General features: G+C 34.8%; 2 protein-coding genes across 3 annotated transcripts; both read left to right on the plus strand.

Moving 5' to 3' along the window:
- Positions 1–334: 334 nt before the first annotated feature.
- Positions 335–8,699, plus strand: LOC136346928 (uncharacterized). 2 transcript variants are annotated; one of them, XM_066296484.1, is made up of 3 exons: positions 335–639; positions 6,488–7,551; positions 7,626–8,699. In XM_066296484.1, exons 1-3 carry the CDS (start codon positions 617–619, stop codon positions 7,631–7,633), a joined length of 1,095 nt encoding a protein of 364 aa, XP_066152581.1. In that variant the 5' UTR covers positions 335–616; the 3' UTR covers positions 7,634–8,699. The 2 variants fall into 2 exon arrangements, with proteins under 2 accessions (XP_066152581.1, XP_066152580.1); XM_066296483.1 differs by having other exon boundaries at positions 336–639; positions 6,488–8,699.
- Positions 8,700–10,401: 1,702 nt separating this feature from the next.
- Positions 10,402–18,924, plus strand: LOC136346929 (uncharacterized). Its single transcript, XM_066296486.1, has 2 exons — positions 10,402–10,551; positions 17,342–18,924. The coding sequence occupies exons 1-2, from the start codon at positions 10,535–10,537 to the stop codon at positions 18,621–18,623; spliced, it is 1,299 nt and encodes a 432-aa protein (XP_066152583.1). The 5' UTR covers positions 10,402–10,534; the 3' UTR covers positions 18,624–18,924.
- Positions 18,925–25,106: the final 6,182 nt, after the last annotated feature.

Genomic DNA, 25,106 nt, shown 5'->3' on the forward strand with positions numbered 1-25,106 from the left:
AGTTCTTGATCTCCGAGTTTTATTAAATAGTGCCTACTCCGGCTGACAAAGCAGCCTGGCAGAAAATGACAAACATTTGTTGACGATTTTAAATAGCTTTAAAATAAGGTCATTCGACCTTCCTTTCCATTTATAATTCTAGGGATTTCCATCGTCCTTGCTTGGAAGGTTTGGGGCTTGAAGAGGTGCAAGTGTTAGGAAAAAACCTTTTCCCTCTCAAGTCAAGAATCAACATGTCCATCACCAATGCTCTGCGATTGAACACTCTCGGGTGCGTAAAACGTCACATATTTCGTCTTCGAATGGTCATTTTGTTGGTCATATTAAGCAAGGTCACGTCTGGAACTTCCAACAAAAGGAAGAGAAAGTAAAAGGGGAATGCACTTCAGCATTTTCCTATGAAACCGGCTTTAAATTTTGAAAACAAGACCATATACGGACTAAAACGTAGTTAGAAGTAGAAGCAGCAGAAGTAAAAAATTATTTAAAGCACTTTTTTACCGATTAACCTTATTTGTAGGCCATAAATATTTCAATAGCTGAACGTTCTCAGTGTGTATAAATGTGTTTCTCTGAGTGAAAATTTGTGCTTTGTGTTAAATAATTACATTTCAAAATGTGGAAAAATTTCAGGCAGCTGTAAGTAATGTCCCTAAAAACGCTCCTATGAGGAGAAAAATATTTAAATTTTACTACAGAACACATTGTATCCAAGATAAGTAGGTATTAAGGAATATTAAAAATCATTCTATGATATTAAGATATGATTAGCAGTCGCAAATCTAATTGCACTGCCTTGTCGAGAAGGAAAAGGACGCTCTTCTCCGAAGAAAGATCATGCAAGTTTATTGGTATTGTGTTATTTATACATACTGTATGTGTTTTTAAATTATTCGTTATTAGGACAGCAAAAACCGAGAACAAACATTTAGCTGTGTCCCCAAGTTTTTGAATCAACACATATCATCACTCAATATGTGATAAATTGGATTCAATTAGTTCTGGTTTTAACACACTTACAAATTCATGCTCACCATTTAACACATTGTTATTTAAATTAAATTTCGATAGAAGCTCATACGCGAGGTGCGTGAATGTATTTATTTTTCCATTTTTTCCATTACGTTAATGAGACACCTGCACTAAATATGTTTAGCCCAAGGAAGAGCTTTGTTTAAAGCGGCTTTTCGATAAGGACTTCACAAAAACAAATTAACACTTGCTTTTGAGTATAGAAATATGCAAGTAGCTGCTTTAGTTAACATCAAATAATCGCGTTTAAATTGGGATTATAAAATGAACTGGACGTAAAAAAATATAAAAAAAAAGAAATTATTATGTATATAATTTTATATTTTACCCATTGTTAGGAAACAAAAATTGGTAGGTCCAGAATTACCCATTAAGGTAATAAATTAGTATAAATAAAAACATTACCAAGCAGTGATGATTTGAAATTCATGAATTGCAATTTACAATTCTAATTTTGATTTAGGTACTTGCCGCTTTTATTAAGGGAACAGGGAATATTGATAACATAGAGCATGAATAAGCCCTCGAGGTTTTGAAATTGTTTAAATTTCATTCAAACTTTTCATTCAGTATTTATGAATATTTGCTTAATTTTTTCGCTAATTTCGACGTAGTTATTCCTCTTTTGCCCTAAAATTCGCTTACATCAAAACGATTAGCTGTCGCCGTATTTGACTGTTTTTTGAAGTTGATCATCGAATTCGCAAATAACTGGAAAAATTCAGTTTAACTTGTCTGTTTTGGTCAAATATTTCTCTGATTATTTAAAAATCCGGCAACAGCCCTACCGTACCCCAAATTGAGTGGAAAAAGGCCTAAATTATCTCACCAAAATTTCGTATTTTTTCGAATACATCCAGATGTAATTAGACGTTTGTAATTTGAAAACAAAATTTTATTGGCACCGGTATACCCTTTTACATTTTTGACTGGGAGCAAAATTTGAAAAACTTAGCTCACTCAATTTGGTATGTCTTACCAAATTAAGTTAACCTGGTCTGCGTGAGATATACTATGTAGTTGATTCTTATGTGAGATAACTGTAACATAATCATCACTGAAATTTTCCATTAATTGTACATACACCCTTATACAAAATCGTGGCTTGTCAATATGTTTGACAGGAATGTTTTCAATCTTGTCTTCGCCGTGCGCATAACATTATCATGGATGCTATAAAAATAATATTTTTTTAGTTTCCACAATCCGTCACGAAAAGTACATTTGATTATAACTGGATAAGTACCACTCATTGCCAGTTATGAAAAGTAGTACTTTTCGCAACCCATTTCACAGAGCATAAACTGTGTCGAGACTTGAAAGCATTGTCACTGTCAATATGCTACGTGCCATAAAATTACAACACCTAGAACTAATGTATCAAATTCCTAGTAGTACTACACTTCATCTGATTTAAATACAGGATTAAACAGAACCTGTTAGGATCATTAGCTATACCGTACGTTCAGCGTATTGGGAATGCGCTTTTCCATCAAGAAAATGCACGGCCCCATATTGCTCGTGTAACTATGGTCCATTTACAACATCGCAATGTTAACGTGCTTGCTTGGCCTCCACGCTCCCCTGATCTTTCCCTCATAGAACATGTAAGGGACAATGTAGCAAAAAGAGTTACTACACTAGAGACCCCAACACGTATTTTAGTAGAGTTACAAAATGAAATCCCAACTGTCTGGAATAGGCTACCTAAAGAAGACATGGACCATTTGCTTAGAAGCATGCCTAGACGCGTTACTGAGTATGTAAATTGGCAAGGTCCACTTCATTGGAACTTCAAAGACTTACTGAACTTCGATTGAGTCGAAAGTTACATAATTTATTTTATATGGTGTTTTCAATATACATATTTACAAAGTTTTATTAAAATACGTGCATCATTTGTAAATGTTGATATTTTTATGATAAGCAGTATATAAAAATAAAAATAAATATGTTTTTGTCACATGCGTTTAAGCCACCGCTATCCGCACTCCTGATAAAAAATATTCTAGACGTTTAAGTCACATTGTTAATTTTTTCTTTCATCGTGGTTGAAAATGTGCCCTCACACACATGTGGGCGTCTCAGAGCGATGGAATCGCTCACTATTCTCAACTAAATTTAACTGAGAATAACATTCATCCTTTAGTAAGGTCTCACTTGACAACCCTGGTTAACGTTACGATGACAAATCGTTTAACTTCTTCAGATGTTAAGAATGAATACGTGAATTGGCGGAACTGAAGTATTATACAAGGTGCCCCAGTTGTAAAGGTAGTAAATTGAACCACGTATTCTACATTGAAAAATAAGTGTAGTTTGTGATATAAATTATATACCAAAAATGCTTCTCTGCGAAAGTACAGGGTGCTATTAAAAATTACAAATTCTTGAATATATCCGAAATCGCTTGAGATAGTTTAATGAAATTTTATGAAGTTTGACAGTTAATATGACACCTCTAGACTGCTTTGTTTGGGATTACATGAAAACCGCAGTTTACGAATCTTCCGTAAATTCTCGAGAAGGATTAATTCAGCGAATTAAAAACGCTGACGGGACCATTGCACCAGTTCATCTCGCGGACGTAAAGCAGTCGATTATTCAAAGAAACCAATTGTGTTTTGAACAGAATGGTGGCTACTTTCAACAACTTTTCTGAGAATGTCCCTCGTTGTTCTTTAGTTAAAACATTGAAATGGTAAAAACACAGGCGGAAGTAAAAAAAAGAACCATTGAAATAGCCTTTATTTTCTTGTTTTGAAACCGTCGCACAAAGAAAAGTCAAGAGAACTTTTTTCTTTCTTATTTAACAAGAAATTCAAAAATAATTTATAACTTAAGAAGTGGCGTACCATTTTTTTCTTTAAAAATATCAAGCGGCTTGCTCGTACGCACGTCACTGGTAGAACTGAAAACAATATATTTGTCGTAAAATGCGCGTTGCTATAAACTGGCAAATTTTTACAAAATTTAGTTAATATATCTCAAGCGGTTTCGGACATATTCAAGAATTTGTGATTTTTCAATAATACCCAGTATTTCGCAAAGAAGAGTTTTTGGTATATAATTTATATGATAAACTACACTTATTTTTCAATGTAGAATACATGGTTGAATTTACTACCTTCATAACTGGGACACCCTGCATATAGGTTGTGATTATATAAAATACAAAAAGCATTGAAAATTCCTTGTTTAAATCGCAGAAAAATTACAGTTTTTTAACATAAGTCAGGTTATCATTCCAAAAGGGTGATTTGAGGGTGCTTGACTATTGCAACTAAATTATCTTATCTCTATTTTATTAATTTTAATTTTACATATGATATTTTTTGTGTCGATTTTAACTTTATAGATTCGTCTTTGGATGTTGTGAACGCAGTGAGTTTTCCGTCCCAAAAATTGTCCGAACGCTGAATCCGTTTCTTAATCGGTTGATTTGGCCTAATGTATCTGCTATCTATGACATATTCAGGTTGGTAATAGGTCTGGGTATCTTGACTTTCTGAAAACTATTGGAAACTGTGAAATTACTCGTTAAAGAAAGAAAAAACTAACGTTTGTCCATAATACATGTTTCATGTATGTCTTTTTGGTATTGAATTTTTTTTCATTGTATGTTAATTTTGCTCCACCACAGAGAAATTTTACAATCCCGTTTATAAGCTGCAAAGCCAGTAAAATGTTATAATACAAAAGAAAAACCTGTCTGTAGCTGAAACTTATGCTCTTTCTAAAGGCTTCAATTAGTCCGTTGCTTTCAGATATGTTATGAACCCTGAACTAACGTGAAACCTCTTTGCCTTACCAGACAAAACAAAGAAATCTCGCTTACTTTTCCTTTCAATTATTCTATTAGAGGTTTCGCACATTTATTATTTCGAGTTCTTTAAAGGTTTAGTTACATACGCTTATACGTATAAGTATAAACCTTAAGGCAACGTTGCTGGCGTAATGAACTGTACTGCTGATACGCATAAAAGCGAGGGCCTGTTAGATGATAGGAGTTCTGCTAATTTAAATGAGGTTCCTGGAGAAACACTAGAGAAACAAATTCATAACACAGTTGGAAAACAAAAAGAGTTTGACGGATGTGGAAAGGTATGAATTAGCACACCATAGAACTCACCCAAAAGTATTTCAATTTTACGGTGTTCCTAAGATTCACAAAAATAACTGCCCTTAAGACCTGCTGTTAGTAACATAAACTTGCCTACACTTAAATGCAACAGCAGGATTTTTATTTTAAAATATCAAAGAAACGTAAAATAAAAAAAAAATCTATTTTACTTAATGAATATCGATGATAAAAAAACATTGATAATACCTGAGTACTTATAATGAGCGAGAGGTGAATTTCAGGTTCATAGAAAGAAACTAATCACGAACAAATACTATGTAATTTGATTACAACATTGATAATAAAATTTAAAAGAAAAACACATAACTCAGGTACAAATCAACGTTTTAGAAAGATGGCACGAGTCGAATCAAAAAACTGTCATTCTTTAGCTATTGAGATGAGCAATTTTCAGAGTGTTTCACATATTTCACATATAGGGTGGGGGCCCATTTAGGACAATCCACCTGAAATGCCTTTAATGGCATTTTTTCCCTTTGGAAAACTCTGAGACACGTCAATTTTACTTTTACGGAGGACATTTTTAAATCATAAATTCGTAGGTGTAGGATCATCTCCCTAAATGGGGCAACCCCTTCAAAAATCTTAGACGGCACGCTGGGTCCAGTGGCACATCAGATCAAAGGTATTTCAATACTCTTTATAAGTGTGCTGAAATTTTTTTGTTGCGACTTTAAATATTGCAAAAAAACCGTTTTAAAACGTCGGAGAAATAAATCGAAAAAAATACATTAAAAAAAAAATGTTTTATTTAGTTAAGTACGACTCATTTACTTCCATACAATAATAAAGTATTTGCTCAATCTCTTCCCGAACTCTTCGTAGCATATTGGGAGTTGTTTCACCACAGGCTATCACTATTCGGTGGCGAAGATCTTCTAAAGAAATAGACTTCGTTTTACAGACAACAGATTTTCACTGATCCCATAAGAAAAATTCCAATGGTGTTAAATCAGGCGATCTTGAGGGCCGTTCAATTTCTTTCCGTGCGAAGCCTTAATAAAGGGTTAGTGCCATTTGAGTGTGAGGCGTTATTCACAAACAAAACGAAAAGAAAAGTTTTACAATAATTATTCAAAATGCCACTTCATATGGCATAACACGTATAATTTTTTCTAATGTTGTTCCTAATGAATTACGAACTAACACGAGTTGTGGCCATGCCTGTAGAGTTTCAGCAAACATTGTTGTCCCTGGCCCAATATGTTAAAGAGTGATAACAACTAGTTACCAAAATAATTGCCATTTTTGACCAGTTTCAAATGCGGCAAAGTTCATTTATTTATGAGACTTAAAATGATTTTGTTTCAGTTTCTCGAAACGCAGGAGAAGTCGTTCTGATGATGGTGATGATGATGGCATCGAGATATTACATCCCCCGGATAGTGAGGAGTATCGCTTTACGAAAATACTCAACAATTTTTATGCGACTGTAGTCACCGTGGGGAAGCAAATCAAAATAAGCTCAGATAGTGACAAGGAGAGTCCGTATACCAAAAGGGTAACTTTGCCTGTCGAAGTCCCCCTTTCAGGTCGTCAAAAACTGCGTCTATGTGTCAAAGCGTTACGTGAACCAGAGAACCCAAATCGTTTCAGATTTGGTGCGATTAGGGAGTTTGGGAAAGAACTGGAAATGTACCATAGGGTCATTCCAGCGATAAACAAATTTCAGAGAGAACTTGGTATATGTGGCAAAAAGATGTTTTTCAACAAACTGATGCCCAATTCATATGGAGTATGTATGAGCTCAAACGGCGACTCGATTGTGGTACCGGATAATACCTCACTTCTCCTTATGGACGATACTGCCGTGAAAGGTTATAAAATATGGGAATCGCTCGGGGGGTACGATTTCTGTATCGCACAATTAGCCTTAACAAATTTAGCCAGAATGCATGCAACAGTGCTGGCTATGAGATTGTCAAAACCCGTTGATTTTGAAACCAAAGTGAGAGGAAGTTTGTTTCGGGTAAATAAGAATAAAAAAGTTCGCGGTTTTACCAAATTCATTTTGGAAAAGCTCGAAGAAAATCTGTTGAGCCATCCAGATTCGCAGCTAGTCAAGCAGAAGGGATCCATTAGGTGTGCCTTGGAGTATTCTCAAAAACACTGCTGGCTTAGAAAGCACACATCTCGGACTTGGTTGACGATGTCTCTTGAAAACTTTAACCAACGTAGTCTTTTAGTTAAATTCAGCCGCAAGAAGGACCGCCCAAATGAGGTATATTCTAAAGGCAAAATTTTGGACTTCAAGAATATAGAGTTCAATTCGTGTGCCGTAGATGTGGCTTTTTTTATGTTTACTAGCATGAACTTACACCTGGTTGAGCATAGTCTTGACACCATTCTCGGATTTTACTACGTCTGCTTCAAAAGTACGTTGGAGGAACATCATATCAAAGATCCGGTCTATAGTTATGCAAATTTCTTACATGAGTTTAACTTGCAGACTCCTAAAATATTAATCCAGATATTGATGCATTTGTATAAAGTCATGCCCTCTTCAAATCGGGACAGTCCGACCCAGAGGACATATATGGACACGGTGCGCCATGTTTTACGTATCATGATTAAATTTTATTGGTCGCGTGTGGCGGACTGAGGAGAGTTTAACTAAGAATTTTTTAAATCGAGTCGGATAAGACGAAATCGTTATTAAAATGTCTCTGTAAGACAATATTTTTGTTTTAATTACGTTTTACGTTTATTTCCGATTAGAGTGCTATTGTGGAATTAATTTTTAGTCCCTGACTGTACGGAAGAATCGGGTAAATAACAACAGTGCGTTATGTGTTATCTTCATTTAAGTAAAATGCTGGGTTTATATAGCGCATAATGCACAACATAATACATAAGTATTACGTAGAAATTTACAGAATATATGAATTTTCTACATCGTAAGTTACGTGTATTCTATGCTTTGTATAAACTCGGTAATAGGTATAACCATAAAGGCAACTTTCTACGTTATGCATTATGTTATGAACTTGGTATAAATTTTGGGAGCATGAACTTGAATGATGAAATTAGCTAGGAATTTTTAAGGCGGGTCGAGTAATACAAAAACGTCGTTAAAATATTTATTTATAGCAATAATGTTGTTCTTAACTGCGTTTCGTATATATTGCCGTTTAGGACGCTGCTGTACTATATGTTTGTATTTAAGTGTTGGGAAAAAACTGATATGGAAATTACGGTAAATAGTAACATCATATTATACATTGTCTACAAGATGGGTTTCTACAGCACATAATGCATAAGATAATACGTAAGAACTTTCTGTATCATAAGTGATGTATTTGTACCGTATCGTAAAAACCTAGTTTAGGTAATTATCGTTATATTTGTCATGTCTTCGTCATCATGTCTTTTGAAATAGGCATTATTTTACCAACACATATATAGGTCTACATATAATATATATATATGTTTGTATATGTTATATATATATGTTATACCTAAACATGTATGAACTCCGTATTTTGTTTGACTTTATTATTGACAATATACTAATCACATGTTATGTGCGTCCCATTTGATTTCATATGAAACCTGTTTTTACCGATTCTCCACTTCCTTTTCCATTATTTATTTTCAGCGGTTGCAAAGGGTAGAAATTTGCAAGAGAAATGGCTCCTTTTCTCCATTAATACATGGCGTTCAATATAAGTGGAGCCACTACTAGCGAAGGGGTGGTAGGTGATACTTGGTAAATTCAAAGAAAGCTTGCGTCCTCAAGTAACTAGTTTCATGCCGTCTGTACTAACGACATTAATAACTTTATTAATAATTTTTCTCGTTGTGTATTCATTATGATTTTTCCAAGTTTCGCTAAAACATGCATCAAAACGAACAATATTTAGGAAAAAGGTCGAAAATTCTTGATAAATAACGCTATAAGTAGACATCCAGATATGGTTATTTCCTTTGAAAAGAAATGATGTGTAGAGATGTTGATATGCCGGATTTTTCGCCGATAGCTTCAATGTCTGACTCATATTTTCTAAAAAAGAATTTGAAATTACTGCATTTAGCATGCAACTTTGAATGGTTGTGTGTTTTGCACTTATGCGAGTAATTTTGTTAATGTCGATTTGGAAGCAAAAAGGGTTTAATAATGAAAAAAATGTCAGAATTAAAAGCATTATACTGATAGCAATAATGCAACGACTAAAACTCACGTAGAAATGTGCGACATGTTCTTGTTTTCAGAGTAAAAAAGTTGTGAAGCTTCTTTCGAACATAAATTAATATTTTACGAAATAGAACAGATTTTAATTTTTTAACACTTTTCCCAAATATTTATGAAATTACTCAACATGTGCCAACATTGTTAAGGTTTAGCAAATAAGTTCCACAACCAACGATGTTTTTCTGATTTAATGGTCCTTGTAATTTGAAGAGTTTCGCAAGTGGCAGGGAATAGACTTAGAAAGAACATCTACTGCAAACTTAAGATTTTAAAGTATAAGTTAAAATCTCTGAATAGAATTTCAGGTACCTGTATATTTTGGCGAACTCCTTAAACCAGGAAAGTTTCTTTCCGGGATAATTGAAACTGTGGCATTTCGAAGCTAGTTTCATCACAGCCCCCCTCAACATTTATTCACATCTTCATATTATATCGAACGATAGTTTTTTTCTATTAATGCACGGGGAAAAGGATGTAGTGCCATCTTTCCGCAAGACTTCCACTGACAGTTACTTTCCGCACTGATTACCTGAAAGTAACAGTAATTTCTGCTTATCTCACAGAGTATCGGCAGTCGCAATATGATTGTCGATAAAACATTGTTCCCAACTCTTGCGAAAAGTGTGCACATTTTCGAATTTGTTCGGAAAATCACTATTTCTTACAATTGACAGTGCAAGATGGAAATAAATCATTTACTTCCGTGTCTGTCAGACGAATTTTACCAAAAAGCGAACATTTCACAAGATATGTTTCACTCGTGTGTAAACAAAATCCAGCCTGGTGAAAAATAGTTCTCACTTTTCATCCGGGCGGAAAGTGTAGTCAAAGGCCAGGTCACCAGGTATACTCTGTTACTCCAAATCTAGTTTGTCATCCTCTATTGATTTTATAATAATTTTAACCTACTTATCATTCTTATTATTATAACAGGCGTAATGACAAACGTGTAATTCTGAACTTCTAATTTGTCAGCTATTCATATGGGACCAGTTAAACTTAATACATACATTGTATCAAATGAAGCAAAAAACACGTTTCTAATTGAATTCCTTTTTATCGTTCAAAAATTTGTAGGCCCCAAATATGAAAGTGGCTCAGTGTCGTTAGTTGTGAGTGTATTTGTCCTGTATCTTGCTATATTTTGTGTTCATTTTTAATTCAAAATGTCAAGAGTATTCAGGTAAGGAATGTTAAAGCGCATAGAATAGAAATAGAATACAAATACAATTTTATTACTGGTTATCAATGGAAGGAGAAATATAAGCAGATGAAATTTATAAATTTTTTTCAGTATTACACATACTTATGCGTGATATATCATCGACTTACTAATGCTCAGATAAATATAACTAGTCAAAATTAGAATGTTGCCTGCAATTTTAAAGATTCAATTTTCAATTAAATCTTATTACAATTTTTGCATTTTTGTTGTGATTTATTAATTGCTTATCAATAATGAAACTGATTAGGAAATGCTCTTTTTTATCACTTGTGTCACATTTATTCACGTATACACAACTGCAAAATACATTACACTTCAACATAAACATATATATATGAATGAATAGTAGAGTGAATTATTTGGCATAGTCAAAATGTCATTGACGTGCGGTGTTGGGGGGTAACAGTGGATCGATTTGTCGGCGAAAGGATATTAGGTCTTATTTTAGAGAATTTTTTCAATCATATTTAAACTCAGCATTTCCAGACACCATCTTTTTTTGAATTTTGGGAGTAATTTCCTGCCAGGCTTGCTTAATCCTCAGTTTTTCTGTGTCATGAAATTGAGTAACACACACTTTATGCTTTGAGTGTCCCACAGAAGACAATCACAAGGGGTGATGTATCGACGACCACGTCATTTTTTCCCAAATTATTCAAAGGTTGTTTTGAAAAAACTTTTTACCGACATTGTCGTACGAGTCATCAAAAATTAAAATAAAATTAACAAAATGATACAAAGCCGCCGAATAGTTGTTAAAATTCAAGAAAAAGTTGAAATTGTTCGTTTAATTGATGAGAACGAAAGATCTACTCGTGAGGTTGCTCGGACATTTAATCAACATCATCATGATCTAGCTCTAATTTGAAACAAAACTGTTGGTGACATCAACAAGTTATTTGCAGGTATCCCAGCAGTTTTCGAGACAAGAGCAAAAAGGTACAATTTTAATCGATGACAGTGCCCAAACGTCGAGGAGAATTTCGTAACGGTCCAAAAGATAGTATATGGGCAGTTGAGAGGCCACTAAATTAAATTAAATAAAAAAATTAAAATTAAAATTTAAAAAAATAATAAAAATAAATCAAAATAAAAAAAAATAAAAAAAAGAATAAATACATAAAATCTAGAGGTGTCTGATACCCAATAGGACTAGGACATTTAAGCCAACATTTCTCAATACTCTCTTAGACAGTGATTTTAAATGGCAGTTTGAATTTTGCCTATGAATACAAGCTAACTATTTTAACAAGAGATTTTGTTTTGAACATAATATTTACCGATAAGGTAACATTTGACACAAATGGTGTGGTGTCTAGTGAAAGTTATAAACATTACTCAGTCAAAAATTCCAACTTTGTATTTAATTGTAAAAACCAACACAGCGAAAAGTTAACGTGTGGTGTGGTATATTGAACAAACAAATTATTGTCCCCTTTTTCCTGAATTACCGCAACAAGGACAGTTTTGTACATTTTTGACAAAATAATTTTTATTATTTTTTAATCGAATTGTTTTTGGCACAGAGAGGAAATTTGTACTCCCAGTTATAGATGGTGCCACCGTACATAATTTCCTGATGGCGAGAAATTTTTTCAATCCCAATTTCCCTACGAAGTAGATAGGTAAAAATAGCGCTTTAGAACCATGACCCCTAGATTGCTTGATATTAGCCCTTGTGATTTTTGTTTTTGGGAGCGCCAGAAAGTTAAAGTATACGTTACACAACAGTATAACAGAAAACAGCTTTGTGCCAGGATCAGGCAAGCCTGTCAAGAAATTACTCCCCAAACTTTAAGAAAAGTGAGTGAACGTTTAAGAAGAGTTATGGAAAAGTTTATTGATTTGGAAGGTGGATATGTTGAAAATACTTGAATTTAAAAGAAATGTACTTTTTTTTGTTTATTGTCGTAATTAAATAAAACGTCCTTTTAAATTAATTAAATTTGCCTTTTTGACACAATCAGTTTTGGAAATTTTAAGAATAAGGGTGCTGAATTTCAATGATTTCAAAAATGGTTTATAATAAGCCCTAATATCCTTTCGCCAAAAAATCGACCCCCGTTTACCCTCTAACGCCGCACACCAATGGTGAATACAAATTTGTATTCCAAATAATAAATTTTGCCAACATGCAATGATCATCCGAAATTAAAAAAAATCACATTACTAACAACTGAGATATTAAATATTAGTATTATACAGGGTGGGACACCAAGAGCGCCTCGGAGTATAAGTGATTTTGATCGAAAATTGTTTTTAGAGGTGTATATAGGAGCTTATAAGGCACATTTTAAAAATATTTTCATTTATACAGAGTGTCGCAAAAAAATACAATGCGAATTTGTTTTTTTTTTTTTAATGGAAAATCCTATAGTTTGTTACATATTTAGAATTAGAAGGGGAAAATAGTGGAAGTTTGTATAACAAACATTAGGTCTAAAACAAATATTTCTCGAGAAATTTGAGAAAATATCGAAATGTAAAGATCAAGAAAACATTCTTTTCCTAAATGAAATAAGTTACTTGGCTATTATTTTTTTAATATATTTTTTTACATACAAACTATTCTTCACACTAGAATGGACGTTTGATTAAAGTGATATACAGGGTGAGCAAAAAGAGTGATCAAATTTTACTTACGTATAATTTAGTATAACTCTCTTATTTCAAATGCACTGTATAAGTTTCTATGTATTAGTTAGAACCGCTAATTAATGCCCTTTCAATTGATATATAGTATCCTATGCTCATCTTTCACCGTTTTTCTATGATACTAAGTTTTATTTCATTTTCAATAATATAACTAAAGAAAATAATTCAGTGCTAGAGTATGCCCTGTATTGGTTGCTATGCTGACACAAAGAACCTAATTGTAACGGATGAATTTTAAAAAATACCACAATAATCTAAATATCCTTTCAATACAAAATTTAGTTCATTTTGTTTGATAGAGAAAAAAAGTACAGCACGTAAGTAATAAAATCACGAATAATGCCTTACTTAACCGAATTTCGTAAAATCGAAATTTTGATGATTGGATGCGGCGATGAAATCCGTAACGCAAAATGAGTTTTTTCAATTATTTCGACAAAAGTGTCCTGATTTGCCACCCATCAATCAAGAGATCATAAGTAAAATACAACAAAAAATTTATAGATCATCGTCATGTGAAAAATATCCCAAGGAATTGATCGCAAAAAAATTGATGACGATACAAAAATGAACGTACTCTTGGCATTAGAAGGAAACCCGATTACACCAGCCAGGCATATAGCTCGTGAATATTTAATCAGTAATACATCCGCTTTGAAAATATTGAAAAATGCAAATATTCGGCCTTGTAAAATGCAAATACATCAGGAATTGCTTAAGGGTGATGGAGATCGATGAACTAAATTTTGTCAAAGGATTATGAATGCTATTCAGCAATTAGAAATATTCATGGAATGGATTTTGTTTACTGCTGAGGCAACTTTTACATTAAACCTACAAAATTGTCGACATTGGTGTGCAGGAAATGCTCATTCTCATTGTATGAGAGAAGATCACACGCGGTACCCTGCAAAACAAATTTTTCGGCGGGTATCACAGGGAACCGAATATTAGAACCAACATTTTTCGATGACAATTTAAATGACCAACGATGTTTAGAATTTCTTGAAGATGAACTGGATCCTCTATTACCTAATTCGTACATTATCCCTCTATCATCTCTATTATTACCTGTATTACCTCTATGATCTAATTCCCACATTTACTCTCTTTATTATATAAGTTGTTTCCTACTGAAGTAAATCCAAACATGTCGGACGAACCGATTTGGTTACAACAAGATGAAGCACCGCCACATTTTGTTCGGAATTTTCGCTTATACCTAGATGAAACTTTTCCAAATTGATGGATACGAACAAGAGGCTTAATAGAATGGCCGCCGAAATCTCCCGATCTCCCTCCTCTCGATTTATTTTTATGGGCATGCTTGAAATCGAAGGTTTGCAATATGAAACCGCATGATATCGACGAACTCAGAGAACGCACGAGACATGAAATTAGGCAAATCACACCAAATACTTCAGAAAATGTGAGTTGAGTTTCATCGCCATTCACGGCTGTGTCAAGAAGTCAACGGTGAACTTTTCGAACAGTTGTTAAGTTACAGGAGATAATAATTTGATTGTTTAAAATGTTGTTTATTTTTAGTATTATGTTGCTCTGTGAAAAACTCTGATGTGTTAGATAAAGTCAGGCTGAAGAGATTTTTTCAGTTATGTATCACTTGAGACCCCCTTCCATATAAACTCTTAAGGATAACTATCATCTCAGCTAAGGGGTTGACATGTGTAACATCAGGATACTACCAAAAAGTGTATTGGGTAAAATAAAAATTGACGTGTTTAAGCAATTTGGCTGAAAATCAAATGCCATGTAGATACCGATTCTATATGATGATATCCATATATGGCTCCCCGGCACAACGTCTCTGGCCTTTCGTCGCCTTGTTGGTTTGTTAGTGGTTCGTTGCCCATCGTTTTGAGGAATCGGCTTATAGAAAGTTTCCCTCAAATTTTGATATTTTCGGATAAAAAAAAACATATGTTTATGTGATTCAACAGTTCAAGAACAAGTTTAATGAGAAAGTGATGCATCTTGCACTTGCGAAAATGGCCTTACCGCTAATCGAACTCCGTTTCGTGTCGTTGCTCACCGAACTTCGCTTTACCTCATTGCTGGCCGAACTCTGCTTTCGCCTTGTTCGCTCTAATTGCAATCAGCGTGCGACAAGATATCAGTTTTCGTACTTGCCAGGTAAATAGTATTTAATTTCCCTGCCGATGCGAAATGCGACAACTTTTAAGGGTAAAGCGCAAAGTCTTATAGAATGCAGAACTGCGTTAATACCTCTTTGATGCCGATTCCGCGCAGAACTGGAAAGAGACAGATTTGGAGAATCCCTGCCATTTGGAGAGTAACGAGCAATTCGTTAATAAATTTCTGGATTTCTGATATCCTTAAGGAAGGGACGTTGTAATTTCATATTGGCAGGTTCAGGGTCTTGCATCGACGTCGGCAGCAAAAAATCTTAAAGCCAAAGGGTATTTGAGTCATTTTCTGTTAAACAACAAATTTCTGAGCGTTTCAGAGGGATATGAGTGAATTTTTTAAACAAACTATTAGGGTGATTGTTGCCAGGATATGTAAGTGAGTGGAGGTGAAACTCAATTTACACTTTATTTTCTTGCTAATAAGCCAGGAAAATTACTTCCATAATTACTTCTTTAATATAATTAAGTCAAATAGCTATTAAATTTTAACAAGTTATCATGAGTCATAATATTTGACAAAAATGGCACTCGATTCAGATTAATTTGTTTAATAAATAGCCGATTTATCAGAAAATTCGAACACGTAAAAACTGTGAATATTATCGACAGATCGGTGCTGACGTCATCGATGCCACTATCAAGCCAAATTAGAAGCCGAAAGGGGGCGATTTTCGGGAATTTAGAAACGACTGGATTTAGGGACAGGGCAATATTAACGCAAAAGTTGTAGATTTTGAATTCTGGACACGATGCCGTTGAGAAAATTGGGGCATCCCATTTGATATAAGCAACTTATTCCCGTTTGAAATCATGCAACTTTCAACACAAACTAACGACCCTGATGACTTCCGGAAGATATTGCGTGTGGATTGTATTCGGCCCAAACCTGGCCATTTCTACTGTTAAATATGCCACCTCGTGTGAAACTGGCTTCAGGGGTGCATTAAACAAAATGTGAAAAAATTGTTTGCTCAATGATTTAATGAAGCAGTCGCTGACAAATCTGAACTAGTGGCTGATAATAAGCAGTTGAAGTCAAACCTTGAACTTTTCATAAATGGTATGGATGAAATTGTTGCTCGTGTAATATCAGCTGATCGGAAACGTGAAGTGCACCCATTCCTACCGCAACTTGGCGAATGCTAATCGAAGGTTCATCTGTAATTCGGCAAAGAACCTTTTCCTCCCCTTACTTTTTTTCGTGCACCAGTACCGTGCATGCCAGGTTCCAAAGTACCAGTCGGAGTAAGTCGTCGATAAATTGCAATAAACTTCTCGTTCCCAGGATGTTGCCTTACACGATAGCGTTCTTGATAAAGCCATGCAGCAGCTTTTGCATAGCAATTTATTGCTCCATATGTCAGATGCATATCTGCTAGTTTGTGCTTGTTGTAGTTCTCCATAAAACCGATTATATCGAATTTCTTAAGATTTCCAAAATTAACGGGTGAACGTGTCAAACTGTCGATTAAGAATTTCTGTTATCAGTCTTGGCTAAGATAAACATTTAGCAAAAAGTGCTTAACATGCGCATTCAAGTTCAAGGACGACATTTTAAACAATGTCTGTAGCGTTATTTTTTACAAGGCAAATAAAGTAAAACGTATTAACACACGATAAAACACATTTTTGCACATACCTGCCTTAAAGCATCAGAAGGCCGTAGCGGCTTAGGGAGAGATTTGCAGACACGGGTTCTCATACTCACATGTCTTCTATTGTTGCACTGAACAATCTAGAAGTTTATCCCAAAGTTTTGCAACACCCTGTGTATTAAACAATAGCATGTTGGGCGTTTGGTGGAAATACCTGTGTTTATTGTGTTATTGCAGTATATGAGCGCATTGCTTGCCGACACCTCATCTGTAACACAGCCACTAAAAGCAAGTAGCAATCATTCATTTACGTCATTTTATTTCCAGATCTTTCTTCAGAAGATCAAGAAGAAAATCTACACTCAATTCTTTAGACGCAGAACCTGAAGTACTCAATATCTCCCAAGTCGTTTGTAAACACTACAAGAAGAGCATCAAGGAAATCGATCAAGACATAATTCAAGAAATAAGAGTACTGGGCGAACCTCCTTATGTCGTGCGAGGAACAGTGACAGTAACTGACGAAAGGAATATAACTGAATATTTGAATGTTTTTGTCAAACTTTTCGACACAGAAGTGTCTCCTAATGACAAAAGAGACTTCGACCTTTTTTGCTACAGGAAAGAATTTCAAGTGTACGTCAGCATTCTGCCAGCATTGACCAAATTCCAAGAAAGCACGGGGATAGACCAGGAACAATTCCTTTTCAGAACACTCATACCCAGGACATACGGGGCGACATTATCTCAAAAGCAGCAAGATGCATATTACCCAGACAATAGTGGAATGCTCATATTGGAAGACCTTTCACTGCAAGGATATGAGGTCGAAGAAGCTCCTGCGGGGCTCGAGTTGAAGTCAGCAGTGCTAGCTATAAGAGCTTTGGCCAAAATGCATGCGATCGTTTTAGCTATGAGTATTAAAAACACCATCGAGTTTTTCAACAAAGTTATGGTTCATTTGGAATACGAATCTAAATATGCTTACCCGGACGATTTGCACACGACGATCTTGAATTTGATCAAATATGACATCTTAGACCGTCCACAATTAATCAACTACAAAAGTACCATCCACAAAGCCATTCGTAGGGCTTGCTTCGATGCATTCGACGAAAGTGAAGAAAATCCATGGCACACGATGTGCCATGGGCGGTTTTGGTCCCAGAGCATCATGTTTAAGAAATCGGAGATGGGAGGGGAACCCATAAGTTGCAAAATCATAAACTTCAAGCTGGCAGAGTACGAATCCTGTATCGAAGAGTTGATTTTTTTTATGTACACGAGTATTCAAATAAATGTGTTGGATGACGAATTTGATCAATTTCTAGAAATTTACTTCCAGACTTTCAAGGACGTTCTCAAGAAGCATAATCTGGATCTTGATGATACCATTTATAACTTCGCAGCATTCCTTGCAGAAGTTAACAAAATCGGGCTTAAAGCATTGGCTGAAGTTTTAGTCCATTTGAGAGAAATTGTCACCAAGACAGAAAATAGCGAGGACCATGTTGATGCTAAGAATGAGTACTTTGAGAGACTATGCTTCATATTTCTTCATATGATCAAACAAGGCTGGATTACTGTGGACCAGGAAACGACTGAGTAGTCCTTTCTATTATTATCAGCAAATGACGCCAGTGGTATGTGAATGTCATACAAACGTCTAACTTCTTTTCTTTTTGAATGGAGTTTAATTCGTTGTACTATCTAGGGTACTATGTCAGGATTCTTGTACTTGTTCTTAGTTCGACCGACTTGTGGAAGACCGGAGTGTCGTGGAAGGCGCTAGTAAATTAAAGTATCTTCCATGAAAGTTTGTATTACAATCGTGTTTCTAAGTTTTTTTATTATACATTTTGTCATTTTTATAAACTTTTAATGTAATTGCAATAAACACATAATGTTTTTTTGTCCAGTTTTATTTACTTGCAATTTATTTAGATGTTTTCACTTAATTGCTTAAATTTGAAGCTTAAAGTTTTGTCCGAGATTAAAACCAGTAGGTACATCTGGGCCCTGATGCGATTCATTGCTTTTAAGGGCTTTCCCATTCTCGCGCCCACATTATAGGGATTCTGGCTATCAGCGAACTTATAAATGCGTTTGCTTGTTGCATGATTCATTATCGGGACGTTGTAAATTACAATAGTTATAGAGTTAATTAATTGGATAAATATTGTGATATTCGGTAAACTTTGATATAATGTGTTGAAAAGCTAAATATTAAAATGTGCTTTCATCTTATGTGAAAATTTCTAAATAGTTGCATTTCCTAATTGTGTAAGTATCTAATAAATCATGCGCGCGTCTTATCGTAAAATGTCGAAAATCAAAAATTATTTATTAGGTCTATTTGGACCGTGAAGCTAGTTTTCTAAATGAGCCAATTCTCTACCGTTTACCCATCATTACGCGTCTTTATCTTGAATGCACTGTATAGTATACTTAAATTAATCTCCGGGAACGTCTCCATACTGCTGTTAAAGGAATCAAAAACTGCTTCAAAGATTTGAGAAAATTTTACAAAAAAAAGACATTTCTTTCATTTTTCACATCATCATTCGTTGAATTCCATCACTTAATTATTTATACAAAGGGAAAACAGCTACTCTCCATGGAAGCCCAAGATTTGAATAAGTTGGGATAAAATATACATACAGTGAGGACGCGTGGGTTGGAAGAAATTCATTTAAAATTCAGGGATTTCTTTTTCTAATTACGCTCGAACACGTCGATTTTTATTTTTCACCACGGTTTTTTTGATCGTAAAATCATGAATACGAGGTGGCCCAAAGATAAATTATCATCATCGACTTAATTTTCTCAAATGGAACTACTTATTTTTTATTTCATTTTTGAATTCTGCATCGAATTCTAAACGTGTTTTATGAAACACATCCTATAAATTCAAAATTTTCGAAAAATTTACGATTGTACAAATATCAATCACTAGACCGCATCAGGTGTACAACTACGAAAAAACATATTAAAAAAATAGAACAACAAATTATATTAAAAATTTTAATTGTTGACTTGTCTCGTTCGGGGATATGGGAACGGAGTAAGAATTTTATTTTAAATAAATAAATGTCAAGTGCAGTTGCAGAGTTTGAAAGAATGACACCTTTAATGGAGAAGCAACAAATGGAAATTTCAATTATGGTAAGATACGGCGACAGGACCAGAATGCAATCTAAAGTTTACGAATTGTTTAACAATAAATTCTTGATGAGGCCGATTACACGTTCCGCAGTAAATAAGATAGAAAAATAGTTTAAAGACTTGCGGCAAGTGAGACTGGAAAACTAACTATCGCGCTGTTCCAGAAAATATACAATTGGACGTTTTCCTCAATTTACAAGAAAATCCTTGCAAATCAACTCAAGTACCTGGAGAACAGTAAGCATGTAAATTTTCCGTTTTAAAATAATTACATGAAAACAGATGGTAGCTACGCAAAGTAGATTTAGTCCAGAAACTTATTGGAGATGGTCTCGACCGTAGATTACAACTTTACGAAATAATGATGAATAGATTCAATTTCGATCTGCACTTTCTAAGCAAAATAATATTTTCCGACGAAGCAACATATTGCTTTAACGGTGCGATAAACAGACAAAATTAACGATATTGGGCCCTGGGAATCCCATACTGGAGTGTGAAAAGTCATCCGCAATTCCCTCAGAACGTATGGGCAGGAATTGTGTGTACCTCAACTGTAGGTTCCTTTTTTCATTGAAGGAACGCTTAATTCAGAAAATTATTTGGCTCTATTACAGAATTACATAATATCCAGTTTGACTGCACTTTATCCAAATGGTCAGAACGCGAATATGCCAGCAGATTCAATGTGGTTCCAACAAGACGGAGCGCCCCCCCATTGTTTGCGAACAGTATGAGATTACCGTAACAATATTTTTCCAAATAGATGGACCGGAAAGAGAGGTTTCCTCGAATGGCCAGTTAGGTCTCCAGATTTAACCCCATTAGATTTTTATCTATGGGGTTACCTGAAATCCAAAGGCTACTTCAATAAACTGCAAAATGTTGAAGAATTGATGAATAGTATTAGAGCCGAAATGCAACAAATTCTGCCACAAACGTCGACTGAAGTGTTACGAGAATTTCAAATCCGGCTTACCTATTGCGAAACAGTTAATGGGCAGCAATTCTAATATTTTATTTAATTCGTTATTATATATTTTTTTAAATAAGTTGATGGTGTTAACGTATTTTTGAGCCACCGTGTGTACATGATTTAACAATTAAAAAACTGTAGTCGAAAATAAATATCGACGTGCCCGAACGTTATTCGAAAACCAAATCTCTGAATTTTAAATGAATTTGTTCCAACCCACGCGTCCTCACTGTATAATCAGTTTGTTTGCTTTAAACACGTACCTCGTTTTATAGGGTTGCTAGTGACCTGCCTGCGAATCGCACGATGTTTTTAGTTTGTACTTGGAAAGTGTCCAGACCAAATATCGTGTTCATTTTTCTATAATATGAATCGTCTAACTAGGTAGTTCAGACCAACTACACTAGCAAAGAATTAACCGACCAACTGCTCGAACCCCGACCGACCAACCGCTCGAGCCCCGACCGGCCGGACAGGTCGACCGTCGCGACCAGTTTGCTATCAACACTCTGTGAAATTCATACTTCTAATTTGCGTTCGACCCAAGTTTATGTGCTCTTTCCTGAAAAAAATTCAATGGTGCATCAGGATTCATCCCACTGCTCTTTGTTTTGCCATCACCGACTTCAAAATTTTTGGCAGTGAAAGAATTGTCTGTCGTTAATTTGTTATTGCAAAAAGAAGCGTTATGGCTATTGGCCTTATTTGCCGCAGAATCTGTTGAGGTCTCAGATTTTTTCCAAAGCGGTACATTTTAGAGGCGATACGGAAGATATAATGTGCAATTTTGGTTTTTGGTTTTTGGTACTCAAAAATTTGGCACATTTTTGAGTAGCCCTATTTTTTCAGAATTTTTTGATATATCACACGTCCTAACTCATTTTTTATGACATCTCCTGATTTCGTTAAATTTTTTTTAGTTATGAACTGTACTAGTGGGAGAATTATAGCTTTTCAGCGCTGAATCTGTCTGTGTACACTCCCCCCATACATTGGACCAGGACTGTTATCGAAGGAAACATAGACTTATATTTAGGTATGATGTACGATAATTTTTTAAAGATCCGTGAAAACAGTTCACCTAATTGTTGTTAATAAATTTACAAAATCCATAGTTTCTGAAATTTCCACTAAATTACATCCTTTTCTAATATGTCTGTACTGTATGAGTGAAATTACAAAACATTTTTCTATGTATCAACCCGTAAAGAAGTTCGAGAATGGGTCTACCCCATGACTGGCCACGATTTTAAAAATAAAAATAGCTTTAGATTAAATTTAATACAAAGTTGAAGTCACAGTCAGGAAACATTGTTTCGATTGACATTTCATTAGTTAAAAAATGTGTGTGAAATTGCGATGGGGAAATTTCTGGTAATCGAATTTCTCCAGATATAGGTACGATGAATTAAACCAGGAGTTTTCGCAGAATCTCTTATTGTTGGCCAGACTCATTCCGACTTCATCCTATTCTAGTGTAGAGCTTCTTTACTCGCTGAATATTACATATTTTCTTATTTTTGTATAATTATACAAGCCACCTTCTTTCATCAGCAGTTGCAAGTGAGGCAGTTGAAAACCACATCAGCGAATATAATAATATCAATCGTCATACTTCGAAGAAGCATGACGAAATCTCTTCTGGATTTGCGGAGTCATTGCTTCCACCCTGTCCACGTAACCTTGGCAATTGCAAAATAATATCGTGCTGTACAGTTCTCACGCATTTAAATCGGACCAACTTTGGCCACTTCTGACGATTTTTTCTATAAAAATAATTTTCATTTGCTTTAATATCTCAGTTTGAACTGTTATCATGTTCATCGCTATCGAATTTTGAAATTTCAGATTTTGAATCATGCTTGCCTGCCGCCCATGAATTGTTCTTGTCACTCGCTACATTGCTATCCTCTTCTTCGTTCTTCACACCATCGCCACACACTTTCTTCAAAGTTTTCATCAAAATAATTAACAGATTTTTTTCGATAATCCAGATTTAAAACTCATATTCTATAGGCAGATTAAAAAAAACGTGATTACTGATAGTTACACTATTACTAGCGTGGTTTCTCTCAGGCTCCAAAACTAAAGTAACGTTATTTTCCCTTTTGCTAAAACTCTACTTCTTCAAGCGCGCTTAATCTATCGACTAACAGCTACTGACAATATGAACCGCGTAGAAGAAAAGGCTTAGATAAGGGGAGGTAATACACAGGGTTTTAGTGAAAGAATGCTCGTAAATTTAACCAGTGATTAAGAATATCATTTTAAACAAATAAGTTCCGTATAACAGGGTTCGTAAATACAATCAATTCCTCGAAAAAGCAAAAAACTTTTTTTGAGAATTGGCAACGTCGCATCGTGTTTATTTCCTTTAATACCACTTATTAACTAGACAGGGTGCATTTACACAGGTATTTTATGTCCAATAGATTTTATGGTTAAAATGTAAACATTATGTGAACCTTTTTTTATTATTTTGAAAAGCCGCTTACCTTCAAATTATTGTAGTCCTCTCTAATTAGCATAATATGTAACGTTACATATTTTACACCACTCACGTCACCATCAAAAACACAAATATGTTATTGTTTTTACTACGTTAACTATTCGAAATGTCCACCATTTGAGTCCTTGGATGTGCAAAGCGTTTTAACCAATTTTCTCATACACGATCAAAAATTCCTGGCATATACCTAATATCATCAGCAGCAGCAGCGACAATGCGTTATCTTAACTCATTTCCATCCCTTATTTCAGCAGCATAGACCAAATTTTTGATAAAACCCCAAAAGAAAAAATCCAAGGGATTAAAATCCGGAGATCTAGCAGGCCAATGATTGGGAATATTTCTTTCTATCCATCTTTCTTTAAAATGATGATGATTTAAGTGCTCGAAAACCGGACGTAAAGAATACATCTTTACGCGGGTACTGTTAATAACTCGGAATAAATTCCCGTACGGCTCATTGAAATTAACTTTAAGGGCGAGGTATTGGGCATAATGGCAGAGGAAGCATTCGAACGAATTAGATCACACTAAAATATTGAAAGTATAGAACAATATACAGTCCATGACAGATGTGAAAATTAGGGACGGTTTTATCTTGTTCCTTCTCACTGGGTCCTAATGGGCACTACTTGTCCATGGTGTCAGGCGTCTTTGTGCAGAATAATATGTCAGATAGGATGGGATAAATGTAGATGACTACAAAGTAAGGCAACGCAGATGGCTACATAATTCAGATATTAGCCCGGTAAATAGGCCATCTGTTTACAGCGCATCCGATGCTTTATCGCTTCATCCGCAAAGTAACTTACGCGACTCTTTAAAGGGTCAGGTTTCTAGGCTTCAGTACGGCGTTGCCGCTTAAGGTTACCTTTGCAGTTTAAGTCATTTTATTAATTTTAATTAAATTTTAAATTGCTTTTAGAAATGTTAATTCTGAATAATTTTAACTTTTCTTGTTACATGCCAAACATTGGACACCTGTCAAGTAGGTTTTTCAACAATTTATTCAAATTTTAAGCTTATTATAGGTTTTCGGTGACCAACTTTAACATTTTTTGTAACTATTAAGATTTCGACCCTTGTTGCATAGAATTTTTTTGTCAAAAATGTTCCTTATCATTGTTAATGTTAAATTTACGAAATTTATTTCTCTAACACCCTCTATATAGTGAACAGAGTCCCTGACACTCCAACTCAGTCGTTAGGAGTTAATAGTAATAGGTACACACCCACTTCAAAATTTATAGTCTTCTAATAGTTTTGGAAAATGTTCCTATGGCACTACGCCAGGTATGTGAATGCAACAAGATTGTGCCCAACTACATATATTACACTCGTTCTTCTCGTAATGCGTTAGATATTTTACATCTCACGAGATGAATAGGAAGAGGAAGTTTGACTCCCTGGCTACTCCGCTTACCTGACACCACTTCTCTTGA

Source organism: Euwallacea fornicatus, chromosome 25 (genome assembly GCF_040115645.1).
Source record: "Euwallacea fornicatus isolate EFF26 chromosome 25, ASM4011564v1, whole genome shotgun sequence".
NCBI lineage: Eukaryota > Metazoa > Arthropoda > Insecta > Coleoptera > Curculionidae > Euwallacea > Euwallacea fornicatus.